This window comes from Notamacropus eugenii, chromosome 5, assembly GCF_028372415.1.
Source record: "Notamacropus eugenii isolate mMacEug1 chromosome 5, mMacEug1.pri_v2, whole genome shotgun sequence".
NCBI classification, from domain to species: domain Eukaryota; kingdom Metazoa; phylum Chordata; class Mammalia; order Diprotodontia; family Macropodidae; genus Notamacropus; species Notamacropus eugenii.
The window spans coordinates 112614734-112634042 of NC_092876.1; the positions used below are offsets into that span (position 1 = coordinate 112614734).

Below are 19309 nucleotides of genomic sequence, written 5' to 3' on the forward strand. Positions count from 1 at the left end.
TTGGAAGTCTAGAATCTGAAAAGAGAAACAAAATGGGAAAAAACATAGAATATTATGTTTAGTAGAAAGATAGTTTCCTCTGGAGGTAGAGACCTGGGTTTGCATCCTACTTCTGCTTCTTACATCTTTTGTGACTTCAATCATGTCACACCACTGTGGACCTCAGTCTCCTTGTTTTTAAAACGAAGAGAGTGGATTAGATCATTTCTAAAGGCCCTTTCAGTTTTAAAGCCATTAGCCTATAAGGATTAGGATGCATGAAAACATCAGACTAGACAGTTCTGGAAAGATACCCTACATGCTCAGTAAATATGCACAGATATAACAGTCACATGTATGAATGTACATGAAATACAATCTGTTCTCCACAAAAAAAAAAAATCTTTCCTTTAACCAAATATGATGACAACATAAAGAAAATTTCCCAAAATCCTTGTTCAGTTATGTCCAACTTTGTGACCCTGTTTTGGGATTTTCTTGATAAAGATATTAATGTGTTTTGACATTTCCTTCTCTAACTCATTTTACAGATGAGGAAATTGAGGCAAACAGGGTTAAGTGACTTTCTCAGGGTCACACTAGCTAGCAAGTAAGTACCTGAGGCCATATTTGAACTCAGGAAGATGAATCTTTTTGATTTCAAACTCAGTGTTCCATCCACTGTATTACCAAGCTGCACTAGTGATATTGGCTGTCATATGGAAGCTTTGATCTGAGTTACTGAGTGGCCAACTGTGCCAGTAAGTTTCCCTAATGCTGTCTCACCTCTGAGGAGACTGGCGTTTGGCAGATAGGTAGGAGGACTTGAATAATCGACAAACTGGACAATCAAATGGCTGAACAATAGAGAATTCCCTGTACCCCCATGGAAGGAATGTCATTGCCTAAGGTAGAGATATGGAAGACCTGGAGATGGTATCATGAGGACAGCTACCAAAGCTCAATCATAAAAAGAGAGAGAAATTATAGAAATAAAATGTCAGACTATATCAAGGAAAAGGGAAAAGATGTAGTTCTAGGAGCCTTGCAAGTCTAAAGCACTTTTCCCTGGAATGCTGGGGATTTTATGTTTGCTCCATTCTGGTTTTGTAGGATTGAAATCGAACCAACAATATTTAGTGGAAAGAATAATGACTCTGAAATCAGGGGAATCAAGTTCAAATCCACCTTCAGCTATTACCTGCATGACCTTGGACATGTCCCTTTGACTTCTACTATCCTCACTTTCTTCTTCTATCAAATAAGGGAGTTGAACTAGATCACTTTTAAGGGTCTTGTGAGTTCTAAATCCAATAATCTTCCATATAACTTAACCCAGACCTCAGGTATCAATCCTTCCTCTACACACCCTGAACCAGGTGTGCAGAACATTTGGCCTTGAGGCTATACGCAAAGGGCCACACTTGAGGACCTATGGCACCACATGCGGACTCAAGGTCACAGGTCCCCCACTCCTGTGAACCATTCATTTGGTACTTTGCATATATGTTACATTGTTTCATAGTTATGTATCTTTCGAAGTAGCTGATCCTAACTCTGACACCAAACTGCCATCTGTCACTGTGTAAATCACTTTCCTTCTCTGAGTCTCAGTTTTTGCATCTAGAAAATGGGTTAGAATGCTAAAGTTCTTCAAAATTGATAATTCTGTGGTCTGGTCACCTAGCTTACAAATCCCTTGAAAGGCAGAACTAAGCTATGTGCTTGATCTTCCTCATATGCATTAATCAATAAATCAAGTCAACAAACATTTATTAAATGCTACTATGTATTCTACTGCTCTTAAGTGCTCAGTAAAAGCTTGTTGATAACAATAGCCATTATAATATCACCTACTCTAGGAACCGAAGAGTTATTAAAAAAAAACCCACTTACGGTCACAACACAGAAATATGGTTGAACTTCAGTGAATAAGTCATTCCGAATAGCTGAGTTGTTTTGTTTTTTTTCCCCAGAAAGCTTACGGTTTCATCAGTTTGTGAACTTTTTAATCTTAACAATTCAGTTGGAAATGTTTTGAAAATGCAATTTTAATTGATTTTAAATATAGCATTGTGAATGTAGTGTAACCTTTTCTTTATTACTCATAAGGTTGTATTATGGTAAAGCCTTCATGGCTGTCAAGTTGGATCAGCCTGTTTGCTTTTACATTAAATAGCCCCAAGGCTACTCTGCTATTTGAATATTTTTCTCTGCTTATTAGAGTTTTTGTACTTTCTTTCTTGATGTCAGGCTGTCTGTCACCTGGCACATGTCCCTGCTGTCAGGATAACTGTCTCTACCAACTCTCCTCTCATAGTCTAATTTGCTCTGGGCTTCCGAAACCAGAGAACCAAGCAGTGTTAGAACTGTGTGCCAAGTAAGAGTAAATATCCTCACTTGGAATCTAATAGTCTTAGGAGTCTTCCTTAAAAGTAAAGTGCATGTGCTCTCCTGCATAGATGCATGTTGGATGTCACTCAATGGAAACTGAATCTCAAATATTTTAGCAAATATCAGTTACTAGCTACTAGGAGAAATACTAAACTAATCTAGAGAATATTAGAAAAATTAGAATCCAGGGTCTAGAAGACACAGTAACTAACTATTGCCTAAAAGGCTGTTGCAATGCTTGAGAGTCCTAGTAACGATCTCCATTTGTGAAGTGCTTTATATTGGTCAAGTATAGATTGGCCATCAACAGCTAGGACTCCCCAACAAAAAGTCAAAGTAAAGATCTTGGTAATGTTTAATCATCATAATACCTTATAGTGTTTACTTATAGTCTACATGCTAATATATTTGTTTTAAAACAATATAAAATAGCTTTTCTTTTTGTTGACCCATTTTATGTAAAGAATCTTAGAGCTGAATGGTTCCTTAGAGGTCACGTAGTCTAATAATCTTGGGAATGAGTCTTTTGGGTAGTTCTGTCTACTTCAAAAGTTTGTTGTGAGGAACTACTGATGTAATGACGGGAAAAATGTTTTGGAAAAAGTAGAAGTGCTGTTGAAATACAAGATTTCATTGTTATGACAATTTCCATTTTACAGATGGGGAAACAGGTACAAAATCCAATCTTGTTAACAACCCCAAAGGTACACAACTGATTAATTAATGCTAGAACCACAAGTAGAGTACAAAACTTTTGACTCTCACCCATGTTCTCTTTCCATGAAACCACTTCATCTTCACCTTTTTCTGCAGAATGTTTCCCACCCACAGCACATACACACGCACGCACACACACACATAGAAATGTGAAATTAATAATGAGAATTTTTTTATTCAAACATAGCAGAACTCATATGTAAAAGAAGGGTCATCCTACAAACTAGAGATTTTGCATATTTATTTTGCATGCATACCCCCCTCAAAAAAAAAGTCTACCACATTTCTGGAACTTTCTTCAGGAAATATTTTCAGACCCAGTTCATTGAACTGGCCCATCCACTTAGGGCACCTTGTTTTTTAAAGCAAAAGTTGCCTTACTTTATCCATAAGACTTGACTTCAAATTACTTTCACCTATTTTGAAAGAAAATGAAACAATGTCAGAGGATAAAAATATTATTGAAAAGTTTCCAATGAATATGCAATTAGAAAAACAAAGAGTTCTAGAAATGTCACAGACAGTATGGTTGGGGTACGTACATAGATCCATGAAGGGATGATTTTGAAAAGAACAAAAATCACTGGGTTCTTGATTCTGCCATATTCAGAGCTTGGATCAGGGAAAGCAAAGTAGGCAACCGTGGTAGATACAACAGGTTCCAGAGAAAAGGAGGAGAAGGAGAAAAAACAGAGAAAACTTTTAAGACTTTATTTTCGATTACTATATATATTTTTTGTTGCTCAGTCATAACCTTATTTGGTGTGAATGCTCAAGTGGTTCACCATTTCCTTTTCCAGGTTATTTTAAAGATGAGAAAACTGAGGCAAACAGGGTTAAGTGACTTTCCCAGGGTACCACAGCTAGTATGTGTCTGAGACTGGATTTGAACTCAGATCCTCCTGACTCCAGGCCCAATGCTCTATCCATTGCTCCACCTAGCTAACCCATATGTATTTTAATGTCAGCAAATTCTGCTCTCAATGGTTGATGATTAATTATTTGTGATATATCAGGTCACATATGTTATAAAGGCAGTATAATGTAGAGGAAAGAATACTAGATTTGGAGCCTGGGGATCTGGGTTCAAATCCCAGCTCTGAGTTTAACTATCTGTGTGATTTTGGACAGGCTACTTAATTTCTGTGTCCTTGATTTCCTACTCTATAAATTAGGAGGTCAGACTAGACAGCCTCTGACTTTCCAGCTCTAAGTCTTTGATACTGTAATGACAGAGGTGTGATTTATTCCTGAAAGCTTCCTTTAAGTTGTATTATATTTGTCAAAAAAGAAGTTGTATCATTTTATAATCTATAACTGTGATTTCACCAGTGAAGGCAACTCCTTATATGGAAACTTACTGCACTAATAAAGACCCAGAAAAAATCACCTGTCACCTAGATGCTGGGCACTTGGAAGTAAAGGCAGTTGCTCATTATCACACAGTGTCAAAAGCAGCACTTGAACATAGATCTGCCTGACACCTATCACAAATATATTTATGTAGAAAACTTAAAATATACATGACCAAAGAAATTTTTCTTTAGGTTGATTCATGATTATAATAGGCATAAGGCAAAGAATTTTGAAATATTTCTAGCCTAAAAGACTGCTGATAATCTATGCAAAATGTGGACATTGATGACTAACTATAACTAATTGTTATTGGATAACAATAACAGTTAGCAAAGATGAGTTGTAGACTTTCAAAAATGGAGAAAAATAATAGCTTACACAGTCTCGTACTATGAAGGTGTTAAAAAACAACCTTAAAATTTGTTTCTCTTGTTGGGAGGGAGGGGTGATGAATGATACAAAACATGATGGGATTCCTTTATAAGGAAGCTATTGTGGATATTTAAAGGAATGCTACTCTGGCAACCATATTCTAAATTTTACTTCTATGTGAGTGAAAGAGAGCAACCAGAATTTTATAGGCATCTCCTAGGGTGAAGTTGCAGGTTGTAGTTGCTGGAATCAACTATGTATTTACTAGCCAGAACAAGCAGGGAAAAGTAGAGCTGAATCAGACCTCAAACATGTTATTCCACATAAGTCATGAAAGAATTTTGGCTTGAGAAGTGAGAGGATCAGACCTGTACATTAAGAAAATTAAATATATTTATAATCTAAATGTAATGATTCATAATAATACTCTAAGATTCATGATGAAAGAGAATTTTTAGGATCTTAAATAAAGTATTTTAAATTCAATCTGAAAATATAAAAATGAGCCCAAAACATATAACGGCACATATTTCAATAGCTGACTTTTAAATATATGGTTAACCTGTGTCTGCTGATTTTTATCTCAGTGTACATATATATATATATATTCTGATGGTATATTGGACATTTGTTTATATTGAATGAAATTTAATATAATCAAAAGTATTCATTTTATACCTCATTCTGCTCTCTATCTCTTTTCTATTCATAAATTATTTGCCTATCCGTAGTCTGACATAAAATACGTTCCATGTTCTTCAAATTTTCTTGTAATATCTCTCTTTATATTTAGTTCATGTATCCATTTTGACCTTATCTTGAAAAATGGTACATAATATTGGTCTATGCCCAATTTCTGCCAGACTGCTTTCCAGTTTTCCAAACAGTTTTTTTTACCAAATAATGAATTCTTATCCCCAAAACTTGAGTCTTTACACTTGTCAAATACAGGAGGAAACAAAAGGGAAAAAGAAATTTACACAACTTCATTATATATTTAAAAGGAATAGCAAGTTGTACATAGTAGATTTGTAGTTTCATGTACAATCATCTTTTTTATTTATTCTACTGTGTTGTTAGAGATGCTTTTTATTTCATAAATTAAAAATAATTTAAAAAAAACATATTAAATCAAATTCTCTAAAGTATGCCCATTTTATTTACCTTAAAAATGCATTGAGATAGGTAGGGTATAAATAAAGAACTAGCCTCAAAGGCAGAAAGACCTGGTTTTAAGACTTGCCTCTAACACAGGCTAGTTGTATGACCCTGGACAAGTCATTTAACTTCTCAGTGCTCTAGATGTGTCTCTAAGATTGTAGAAGGTGGAGATCTGAATTGGTGAAGGGACTTTTCACATCTGAGTAGTTCCTGTATCACTGAAATCACAGGTCCAGCTCCTATCCTAGTCCCTGATTCATGGGAAGATATTAAAGATGTTTAAGCTCAAAGATACAGTTTCTTTCCAAAGAGAAGAAAATGCAAGACAGGTCAGTCCCCTCTCTCTTGTTTCTTCTCACTGTGGGTCTCTCTTTCCACAGGTTGCGATCTGATCCCAGTGCAGTATCTGAGATGGGGTGATCCAGAGCCAATTGCAGCTGTGGTGTTTTCCTGCCTGGGCCTGCTGGCAACCCTGTTTGTCACAGCAATCTTCATCATGTACCGTGACACTCCAGTTGTCAAATCCTCTAGCAGGGAACTCTGCTATATTATTCTCGCTGGCATCTGCTTGGGTTACTTGTGTACTTTCTGTCTCATCGCAAAGCCTAAGCAGATATATTGCTACCTGCAGAGAATAGGCATTGGCCTCTCTCCAGCCATGAGCTACTCTGCACTGGTCACCAAAACCAATCGCATTGCCAGAATTCTGGCTGGTAGCAAAAAGAAGATCTGTACCAAGAAGCCGAGGTTCATGAGTGCCTGTGCCCAGCTGGTCATTGCATTCATCTTAATTTGCATCCAGCTTGGCATAATTGTTGCCCTTTTCATAATGGAGCCTCCCGACATAATGCATGACTACCCAAGTATTCGGGAAGTCTACTTGATCTGCAACACCACCAACTTGGGCGTCGTAACTCCCCTTGGCTATAATGGATTATTAATTTTAAGCTGTACCTTTTATGCATTCAAGACCAGAAATGTTCCAGCTAATTTCAATGAGGCCAAGTACATTGCTTTCACAATGTACACTACTTGCATCATATGGTTGGCTTTTGTGCCCATCTATTTTGGAAGCAACTACAAAATCATCACCATGTGTTTCTCAGTTAGCCTCAGTGCCACTGTGGCCCTGGGCTGTATGTTTGTGCCGAAGGTGTACATCATTCTGGCCAAGCCGGAGAGAAACGTGAGAAGCGCCTTCACAACATCTACAGTGGTGCGGATGCATGTAGGAGACGGGAAATCATCCTCAGCTGCTAGCCGGTCAAGTAGCCTGGTCAACCTGTGGAAAAGGAGGGGTTCATCTGGAGAGACCCTAAGGTAAACATGGGAAGAGCTAAGGCCGTCCTAGTTAGAGCATTACTATTTCCATCTTGGACTTTTTAAGAGGTTAATATGACCTGAAAAAATAGTGGGAGTAGAAGAGACTCGATGCTTTCCTACTGAGCCATTTGTGGTTGGGTATAACCATGACTGGGGTCAGGTTACCAGGTCAGGATCATAAGTAAGGAGGTCAGAATGTGGGTTAAAGCAGATGATCAAATAGGAAATTAGACCAGGAGAACAGAACACAATTCAGTTGCTAAGTCAAGGACAGAGGCACTGGAAGGCAGTTAGTCAATATTATACAAGGGGAATGTGATGATGCTGACACAAGCTGGGATGGGGAAGAAACAGAGGAATACATCACCAAAAGAAAGGAGAGACAATAAAGACCTGGCTGAACTTGTGATGTCTTCTCTTCTGCCCGATCCTAGCACCTAGGTTCACACCCAAATGTCTAGTTCATTTCCTTCTTCGCAGTCACCAAGCCCAGTCCTTGGCTAGGAAACTGAGTTGTTTGAGAGAATATCCTTGAACAGTTGGATGGTTCATGATCAGAGCCAATGTGAGTGTATAATCCACCAAACTACCCAGGCAACTCACCTTTCCTTCTGGCCAAGGGCCATGAATAATGAAATTAAACACACATCACTTGGGCATGTGTCAGAATTTCAGCCCCAAGTGGTACTCCCCTTTAGATAGTGATTCCTACTAATTAATAAATAGCAGTGAAATGCTGAAAATAACTTGAATCATTTTCACTGCTTAGATGAAAAATTCAGGGCAGTGAAACAATCTCCAGAGGGTTGGACATTGGGAAGTAGTGGTCTCCGTAGTAGAATATATCTAGTCTTACCATACTTACTTAGGTGTATTATAATTTTTATTATTATTGTTTTGCAAAACAGGATAAACTAACTTGGAAGAAAAATTCTGAATAATCTTGTTCCAATCAAGCATTTTCTATTTTACTTTCCCTGCATGAAAATTCCCCTCTATTCTAACTGGTTTCATTAATAACAACTGCCATATTACATAGATTGAATAAAGAGAGATATAGAGGTCTTTGTACTTAGGAATGACAATGACTAAGAACTTACAGGACTTGGAGTTTTCAGATGCTGCATACCAGTATCAGCTTACTTTATGCTGCTTCTCCTTATCCTTGTCTCTGTTACTTGTGGGCTTTTCCCTCATTATCCATGTCTTTTTCATCTGTCACTGGTTTCTAACATTTTTTGCGTCATACATTCCTTTGGCAGTCCGGTGAAATAGTATGGACTCCTCAGAATAACGTTTTTTAAAAGTATGAAATAAAATGGGTAGGAATTTTACAAAAGAAGTCAATTATATCAAAATACATATATGTATATGCATACACACAAATATGTATGTGTGCGTGTACATATAACCTGGGATCTGTGAATATACATATATACACACATATATACTATGTATCATTCACATATGTATATATAAACGCACATATGTACATACATATGTATATGTATAGTTCACAGATCCCAAGCCTAGGACCCCTGAATTCTAAATCATACTCTTTTCAAACAGATTAGAAGCTCCTTCAAGGCAGAGGCTTTGTGTGCTGCTTCTATGGTTACATTCTTATCATGAGCCATGTGGAGTAGACGTTCCATAAATCCCGTGGACTGACAGTTTGACCTCTACTGGTCTCCCCCAATCCATTCTTACTACCCTGCAGTTTTCTGCTCCTGCTGCTGTTTACCACACCAGTCCTTCATTTTAGGCTTCTGAGAGCTACAAGAACTTGAAGGTTTTGTATCTGATGCCCCCAACATTATCATGAGGGTGGTCAGTGAACCCTACCAGCAAATTAGGTCTATGTCTATTGAGAAGCACTTGGGAAGCTAGTGACATTACTACTTTGGTTTCACCTATCTTCAAGTATATATCACTGCCCCCTAGTGGTGATGGTGATTATTGAAAAATTAATGACATTCACACATTCCCTTTCCTCAAATGATTCTAGAGCTGTATTCCAGACAAAGACTGTGGTATAGTGAAGCTGATGATGGGGCTATAATAGGCAGAATTTTGGCTTTAAATTCTAGTTCTGACACTCATTCTGTAATGGGAATCATTGATTGAGACTCGAAAGGAACTTTCAGATGCTTTTTTCCCAAATTGTAAAATAGGGGCAATAATATACCTACTGATTGCTCTCTTCCTTCATCCTAGTAACTGTGTGTTGAAAAGGTCTGAATTAGAGTAAGTAATTCCCTAATATGAGTTTCCTAAAGTGGTCCAATTAAATCAATCAGAGAGATCTAGGCTAAATGCTCATATCATACAGAGATAATTTATAAATAAGTAAATGATAGATAGATAGACAGATGATGGATAGATAGATGATAGATAGATAGATAGATAGATAGATAGATAGATAGATAGATAGATAGATAGATAGATAGATAGATAGATGGTAGATTTGTACTATCTACTTCATAGGGGTTTTGTGAGGAAACTATTTTGTAAACCTTAAAGTGCTACAGATATTTGAGTTTGTATTATTAAAGAGCTGAACTCATTGATTCCGTCTATAAGGACTTTTGTAAATGATCAATATTCCTTTCCAATAGTTACTTTACTATTTTCATCTAATTCACTTCTAGGAATAAGGATAGAAAAGTCACTGGTGATGCTGGAAAAAAAAAGCTCCTTTCAGGGCCCCTCCATTATTAGTCAATAAGTCAGTTTATTCAGCATGCAACTATTAAACATTTAGTTTGTTCCAGCACTTAGTCCAGTGTGTAGTACTTAATAAATGCTTTTCAGGCACCATTATTTCACTTATTTTTCCTACAATGCCATGTAGTTCTGGGTGACTGCATTTGTATCAGTGCATTTGGTTACAGGAATCTCATTTGGATGAACATTTTCCATGTAATTCTTCTTCAGCAGGGGAGATGGATGCTCAGGTTACACTAGGCAAGGTTTAATTTTTTTTTTTCTTGAAGCCCAGGTTCTAAGTTAATTTATCGTTTTAGCAGAGTATTACTGTTGTATAGGTGTATCTCATCTCACCATGAGATAGAAGTTTCCCTTTCCAAATAAATAAATGCTTCCCTAAAGGATCTCTTTCATGCACCTTTGCTTAAGGTTTCTGTGATGCAAAAAATATCCAAAACTTCCACCATAGGCATTCCTTGGAAAATTTAGCATGATTTCTTCTGACAATCATAATTATACCTCACATTGCAATAGTACTTCATAATTATAAAAGAATTTCATACTTATGACTTAATTTGATACTTTCGAGAGAACCTGATCATCTAGTCTAGGCATGACTATTTCATTCCATTTTATAAGGGATGAAACTTCATCCTTGAGAGGTAAAGTAAGTCGTCTGACATCTGCACCACTTTTGTCATCATCAAAATATATTAGTGTTCAAAAAAGTTAGTGCCTTAAATAATACATGGGACACATAGAACTCATGGGGTACAATTAAATATAATGCACTTCCAATATGAAATCCAGTGATTCTTCCTCTATACCATGTGGTAAGCACACACAGTCAAATTTTCAGATCCATTTGGGTAGAAAGAAACCCAGAGTTGTAAATGCAAATTGGTATAGACAGTTGCTGATGGAAGCAGTGGAGGAGGAAGAAGAAATGGGAAAGAAGAGGAAATGAAGATCATCACAGACATAAAGATTAAAGGTACTTTCAAAGTCATCTATTCTAACCCCAGAGAATGAACAGACATTAAGTGATTTCTCAATAGTCACATAAGTAGTATGAGTACCAAGATTTGAACCCAGATACTCTGATGCCCAAATACAGCTTTCTTTCTACTGCACCCTGATTTACTTTAGGTCAGTATGTTTTGTACATATTACTTAATTCAAGTAAGTCTGAAGGTAGATAATATGTGTTAGCATCCTCATTTTACAGCAGATAGACCTGAGGGAATGGTGAGTGATTTGCCCATGGTTTCACAGCTTACAAGGATGAAAGACAAGATTCAAACCCAATTGTTCCTGATTCTAACTAAATCCAATACTCTATTAGATAAAACATCACTTCATACAACTGTGCCACCATGTACCCAAAGTGTGCCACAGACTGGAAGACCCTAAAAGACAGCATAGCTCACAGTTATCTGTGAAGATTCTCTTTCATTCTCCCTTGATATCTGGCATACCAGTGAGGAAAATACATCAGGTGCTGATACCTAGAAAATTATTCTCCTCTTTGGCTGGAAAAGGGTCCAAATAAGTCTAATTTCTTTTCTAAGTCCCAGAGAGAATTCTCTCATATTCTCCCTCCCTCTTTCTCTCTTTCTCTTTTCTCTTCCTCTTCTCCTCTCCTGTTCTCTCCTCTTCCTCTTCCTCCTGTCTTCTCCTCTTCCTCCTCCTCCTCCTCTCCTCTCCACACAAAGGAGCATGAGAGCAAATTGATTTGGATCTCAACCTATTTCAGTGTTGTCTAGAAAGCCCAATAGACCTACCCTAGATTGGATGGAAGAAAAACCCTCCAAGTCAGTCATACAATTCACTTAAATAGCAGAGAGAAGTTTATTTAAAAGGAATGAGTCACTGTAGAGTTTTTAAAGAAACATGCTATTTATGCCACCTATGTTTGGAGGTCCCTATGATTAACATCTTGACTCTTGACACTAATTTATAGCACAAGGCAGTGCTGCCTCAACTCATTGTCAAACTGAGAATGCCAGAGCTCTGGTTATCATTGCCCCATCAGCTGCAAATTGACAGAGAAAATGCTTGCTCTGGCCTAAATAAAGATGTGCATCTGGTGGCATCTTAAGCTCTGACTGTATTTGGGATTGCACAGTTCAAAATTCCCTAACTGTATTCTAAGGTAGAAAGTTACCTGAAACACTCAGTTATTGATAGAAATACACAAACACACATACTCCACTGAAAGAAATACACGCATACATATATACATACAAATATGTGGGTATATCTCTCTCATGTACATACACATGTGTGTATATCTCATGTAAATATACTCACATATATATGTATATATGTATGTGGGTATATATGTATATGTGTGTGTACACACATAGAGAGAGTGTGTGTACTCCCAAGTAAGATAGAGCCCTGCTTTCCTCCAGCAAAATGGATCATCCAGTAAGTGGATCGTTATGTCTTAAATGATAAACTTTGAGTCCATGCTGAATTGTTACTGTTTTTTTTAAAATCCCAATAACGAACTAATAGTTCTATATGAAATCCTTCTCCTTCCTCTTCTCTACCTATTCAAACTGCACTCATTCCTTAGGGCCCTATTCAGGTCTCATCTCCTCCTAGAAGCCTTCCCTGAGTTAGCTCCGCTCCCTAAACTTTTATAACATTGATGACCAATCTCAACCACTCACTTGATACATTAACCTTTTGTTCTATTTTATGACAGTACATATGATTTCCCAACAAAGCAAGTTAAGTCAAGTGAAAAAACATTTAAATGCTGACTGTGTGACCAGACACTGTTCTAAGGACTGGGGATGTAAAGAAAGTCAAAAAGAGCCCTTGTCTTCAAGGAACTCACATTCTAAGCTGGAAGACATCAAGACATATACAGGGCAAATTAGAAACAATTTCAGGTGAAGTAGAATGGTGATGGGGGAGGAAGTCTCAAGAGAGATCTCTTGTACCAAAAAGGATTTGAGCTGCATCTTGAAGGGAAGAAGAGAAAGCAGGAAGTGGAGTCAAGGAAGGAGGGCTGCCTTGGTATGAAGGACAGCCAGTGAAAATAGGAAGATGGAGTATTGTGTGTGAAATATGATAGCAAAAAGGTCAGTGCCACTGGATCATAAAGCATGAGGATGTGAATAAAAGATCATGAAATCCTTGGTAACAACCATAACACACCAACAATAATAGTAATCGTAATCACATTTATATAACACTTTATATGATTTGCAAAACACTTTAAAAATATTATCTATTTTATTTTCACAACAACCCTAAGAGATAAGTCCTTTTCAGGTCCTTATTTTAAAGACAAGGAAACTGAGGATGAGAAAGGTTAAGTGATTTTTCCAGAGTTAAGTAGTTTATAAAGGTGTAAAGCACAATTTAAATTCAAGTCTTCCTGATTCCAGGTCCAGTAGTCTATATCCTGTGCTATCTTAATTGGAGGGACCATATTCTATTTAATTATATTTTATTAATGAATGATTTCATATTAATTTTATGTTCTTTTATTAGAAGGTTACTAAACTGGTAGATTAGGGGAATTTAAAGCCTTTTTACTTATCCCTATATGTTTCTGTATGGCAACAAGAACTAGAATAGCAATGCCTCTGAAAAACTAAAGATAAGCATTACACAAAGGGCAAGGAAAAATGTTGCATTGATGTGGGGAAACCATGGCATATGGACAATTAGAGTAGAAGATGGCCTGAAAGAATTATATGATGGAAAGAAAAGATGGACTGATCACATGGCAAGATCAAGTGATGACAGGTGGACAGCTAGAGAGCTAGCTTCACTGGTTCTCTTGCAAAGGATGCTTCTAGCATTTTGGATGGAAGCCCTATGGCAAACCTTTGGGAGAATGTGGTTGTGAATAGAATAGAATGGGCAGTCATGGGTGGTTAGTGACCTGAATTGCTAGATGCAGATCAGAGATCTATTTGAGTTTTGACTTGACTCGGATAAGGGGACAGAAAATATCCTTATCAGAATTGCAATTGACTCGAACCCAAAATGTATGGCTAACACACTGAATCATTAGTTAGAAACCAAAAGTATATTGAGAGGCTAAAGTATTGGACTGAATTGAGTAAGATGAAATTTGATAGATAAACATAGTCTTACATGTAGATTCAAGAAATAAGAAATTATAAGATGGATAACTGTGCTTAGATAACGGTTTGTCTGAAACAATCTGAGGGTTTTAGTGACTAGTAAGCTCAATGGGAGATAGATATTTAAAGTTGTAATTAAGTGTTAAGCATATGCCAGGTTCTATACTATGCTAAGTGCTAGGGATACAAATACAAGGGAGAGAGATAGTCCCTATTCGCAAGGATTTACACTCTAATGGGGAAGAAAACACATATACGGAAGCTGGAAAGCAGAGATGGGGTACTAGTGGGGAGTAAAAAGCAACCATGTGAGTGCAATGTCATGTGAGAGGAGGAGAAAGAGAAGGAATCTCAGGTGAGAGTGGGGTGAAAGTCACCTGGGGACTTTCCTAAAATGCTTTACTTGAGGGAGGGAGCCAACAATGAGGAGAGGAGGGTTCCAGGATGCAAGTTTTTCAGGATGACAATGTGGCAGGTAAGAAGAAGGGAGTCTGGAGTATTTCAAGGTGCAAAGCAGGTGAAGCATGGGGTCCTTCCCCAAGGCCCCTCTGTTCCCCAACCTCTATTCCTCCCTCGCTGCTCCCCCCCAGCCAATTCCTCCTCAGAGATATGCTCAAAAGGCACACTTCCTTCAGTTCTGGAAATGAGTCACCAGGATGATAAGACAGTCAAGAAAAGTAATGTGATGTTAGGCTTCCTAAAGAGGGCCATAATTTTTAGGAACACTCTGGTTAGATCACATTTAACTCTCTCTTTCCCTTATATAAAAGAGAAAAACAGTTCAGCAAAACTAACCAACCCATTGGTTGGGGATGGGGGTGGGAAAAGACCAGCATATGCAATGTTCCATGCCCAAGGTGCCTCATCTCCACAAAGATTTAAATCTAACATCTAAAATTCATTATCTCCCCACAAAAAGGAGAGGAGAAGATGATGATGATGATGATGATGGTGATGACAACAATGAAGACTGCATCTCCTTTCTACCTTCCTTTTTCAGTAAAGTATTTCATCTTCCCAGTCATCTATGTACCTAGTCTTGCCATCACCATTGAGTCTTTGATTTCTATCACAACTAACATTCAAAACACCTCACAATTCTCAGTAAGATCTCTTGAATCCTCTTCTTTATTATAATTCTGTCAGCCCACCCTAATTCAGATCCTTAACATCTCTCACATAGTTTCTTATTTTTGTTTCAACTTTTATCTGGTAGTTTTTGAGACTGAGTCTCACCATCTTGCCTAGTTTGGAAGTGCAGTGCCCCCACAAAAGGCCCCATCACAAAGCTGATCACCAAGGCAGCTTTGACTAGAATGATCCATTTCTGATGTGTGCCAGCTCACTCCTCCATAAGTAGCCCGAGGTCCCCGTGCTCCTGAGGGTTAATTGTAATTCTGCTAGACAAACACTGCAGCTCAGAACTTCTGAGCTAAAACAATACACTAGACTCCCCAGGAACAGAGATACAGGAATGGACCACCTTGCCCATGCTCACAGCACAACTTTAATCTTTCCTAAAGCTTTTCCTGCCTCTAGTCTCTCTCCTCTCCATTCCATCCTTCACACAATTACCAAAATAATCTCTTATGGTTCATATCTGATAATGTCGCTTTAAATCCTTTTACAATATGACTATACTGTACTCTCTGATCCTATTTCATGCTATTTCTCTTTGACCATCTTTGTCCTGCTCAAACAATGCCACTTGCTTCTTGTCAGTCTCATTCTGCTCTCTTCCACTTCCACCATTTTCATTCTTTTTCTTCCCCAATGCCTCGCCCAACATCTATTCCTGATTAAATCCTCTTTTCCTTCAAAGGCCAGAAGTAATGGTCACTTCTTCTATGGAGCCTTCTGTGATTCCCTCTGCTTATAAGTCAAATGCCTCTGGTCATTGTTTTAGCACCCCTATTTTCAGGTAGACAGCAGTGAGGTGGCACAGTGGGTAGAATGTTGGGACTGGAGTTAAGAAAATCCATCTTCCTGAGTTCAAATTTGGCTTCAGACACTTACTAGTTGTGTTACCCTGGGCAAGTCACCTAACCCTGCTTGCCTCAGTTTCCTCATCTGTAAAATGAACTGGAAAAGGAAATGACAAATCACTCTAGTATACATGCCAAGAAAACTCCAATGGGGATCACAAAGAGTTGGACATGTCTAAACAACAACAATGACTATTCTGTTGTATTCCATTATGATAGCTATCCCTTTAAGTCAATTAAATTAGATCCTTCCTGAAGACAGGATTACTTTCTTTATTTTTCATTTTGCTTATTCTTATTGCCTAACATAGTATTTTACATAGAGTAGATTCTTGATAAATAAATGTTGAGTTAATTCAGTTATTTTATTTTTCTATTCTCAGTACCTAGCACATGATATATGCTTAATGTTTGTTGAATTCAACTGATGTTTTCATGCCAAAACAATAATTTCAGCCTTGTTTAAAGTTCAACTTTAGACAAGTTTATACTAAAGGTAATTTTGTTGATTTTAGCTTTTCTCTGTACTTCCTTGCAGTGCTAGCTCAAGGCAAAATGGAGAAATAGGTCAATATTTTCTGAGCCTACCAACATTGCTTTTATTGTCCTTTTCCATTTCCCTTTCTGACTTCACTCTGCTTCTCCCCTCCCTCATTAGCCAAAATGTACATGTCTTTTGTCCCATCCCCTAATTAGTATTCAGGTGTTAGTGGCTGCTGGTGACAATATAAATCTTTTCGAGTAAGAAATCTGGTCTTTCTTTTCAGCCTTACAGACGTCCAGAGTAAGAAATCTGTTGTTGTTGTTGTTTTTTTTTTTTTCAGTCTTACAGACGTCCAGAAGAATAAAACTATCCAGAGGGAGTTAGGTCTCATGGCAGGCTTAGAAAAGAGAGATTTAGGACCAATACAGTGCTCCCTGTGCTCCTCAAATCATAATTCTTACATAGCTAAATACAACATCCTCGTAGGGCCAACTCTTTTCTTTTTGAGTCTGACAGAAAAATAATTAAGAAGGAAAGCAATTTCATGACATCATTCCAAGGAGAGGTAGGGAAAAAAGAAATGATTTACCCTGCCTGCATCACTGGTAAATAATTTACATACTGATGGGACTCACATTCTAGCCCACTCCCATAGCCGTCCTTGTGTGAACAGTCCAAGAAAGATTAAGCAAAAAGTGTTCCTTTCTGCTAAGGCGGCTTGTGATATTCAGTGGCTTGTTCATTTGTAAATCTAATTTTATCTGAGAGAGAGAGAGAGAGAGAGAGAGAGACAGAGACAGAGACAGAGAGAGAGAGAGAGTTCAGTATGTCCCTTTATAGGATATATAACTGATCAAAATACGAAGAAAATTATTAGCTACTGGAAATATGCTCAGTATGATACAAAGTGAGATCCTTTAACTGTCTTCAGTTCGTAATTTTTTTTAAAAGTCACATTGGTCTGTTTTTTAAATCAGTATCAAATCTTCACTCCATTGAGCCCTCTTAAATGAAAATATGCATGAAAAAATATTTATTTTGTGATTACTATGTGTATTTAGCCATCCAACAAACATATTAATTGGCTACATATCCATACTGTGCTAAGTGCTGTAGGAACCAAGAAAAAAGTAAAAACATGATCTTTGTCTTCAAGGATTTCACATTCTACTGTAAGAGACATAATACTAAAACTTAAAATAAAATTAATTAAGTGTACCAAATATATACCATGTAAATGGACGTTAATCTCTGAGGGAGGCACTAGCAGTAAGGGGAGAGGGAGATTTGAATATAAGAATGGAGCTGAATCTCAAAGGAAGTCAGAGAGTCCAGGGGGTTCAGAAGATTTTTGTCGTTGTTGTTCAGGTATGTCAGACTCTTTGTGACCCCATTTCGGGTTTTCTTGGCAAAAATACTGGAGTGGTTTGCCATTTCTTTCTGCAAATCATTTTACAGAGGAAGAAAAGGAGGCAAACAGTGTTAAGTGATTTGCCCAGGATCACCCAGCTAGTTTTTGAGGCTGGATTTGAACTCAGGCGTTCATGATTCTAGGCCCAAGACTCTACCCACTACACTACCCAGTTGTCCTGTTTTACTATAAAGGAAAGTGTATTTTACTACACAAGACCAAAGGTGGTCATGGCAACTAAACTGAGTATGGCTGGCATTTTAGTGTTGTTTTGTCAATTTTTTATAGTCATTATGCATACTACTCTTTTGCTAAACTTTCTTCCCTTTCCTTCTGAATTCCCTACATTCAGTTTTTTTTTTCTTACAGTGCAATAATATTTGGTCATATTCAGATCTCAAAATATGACCAGATATTCCTCTGAACAATGATTTCCATTTTTTCACTATTACAAAAACAAAAATTTCTGCTATTCAGATTCTAAGATATTTGTGATCTTCCTAACTTTCTCTTCCTTGGAGCATATAACCAGTAGTACAATCACTAAGTCAAAAGGGATTAAATTAATTCTAAATTGTTTTCCAGGACAATTGAAACAAATCTCAGCTCTACCAGAAATGTATTAGTGTATCTCCCACAGTATTCTCAACAATATCTATTTCTATTTTTTTGGTCATCTTTGCTAATTTGATGGATTTCAGTTCATATATATCTTTGCCTTAGAAAAAAATGTAATCATGAAAATTTACTGTGAATAGTCATAGTATTTCACATTTTCATAGTCTTGCGAGTAGTCATCTTGCGGGTGTGCTATGTGTAGAAATAATTCCCAGAGAATTTGAATCATTCCAATCCTTGATTTGGGTATAGACTCCAAAGGTGCCATTCAAAACCACTTGTCATAATTTAAGAAACAAGTGCTCCTCAGGATTCTGTCCTGGGCCGTCTTTTCTTCTGCCTCTATCCTACTTTGATGATCTCATCAGACCCCATGAATTTAATTACCATCTCTATGCAGTTGAATCTCAAATCTACCTTTCCAATCTCTGTTACCTCCAATCTCACATCTCCAAATGCATGTCAGACATCTTGATTTGGTTCTCCTGTAGACATCTTAAACTCAACACATCCAAAATAGAACTCACTATTTTTACCCCTAAACCTTCCTTCTCCCACCCTCCCTATTACTGTAGAGGGCAACACCAACCTCCAAATCCCCCAGACTCCCTACCTAGGAGTTATCCTGAATTCCTTGTTATCTTTGAAGCTTATATCCAAGCTGTGATCACTTGCTGATTTCACC

At 37.4% G+C, this 19309-nt stretch overlaps 1 protein-coding gene across 2 annotated transcripts in view; it reads left to right on the plus strand.

Annotated features, from left to right (window-relative positions):
• The window catches only part of GRM5 (glutamate metabotropic receptor 5), a 661865-nt gene that overhangs the window by 579763 nt on the left and 62793 nt on the right, over positions 1-19309 (plus strand). For both annotated transcript variants that reach the window (XM_072616794.1, XM_072616795.1), the window contains exon 7: positions 6360-7299. In XM_072616794.1, the coding sequence (XP_072472895.1) occupies positions 6360-7299 (940 nt within the window). The remainder of the gene's footprint in view (positions 1-6359; positions 7300-19309) is intronic.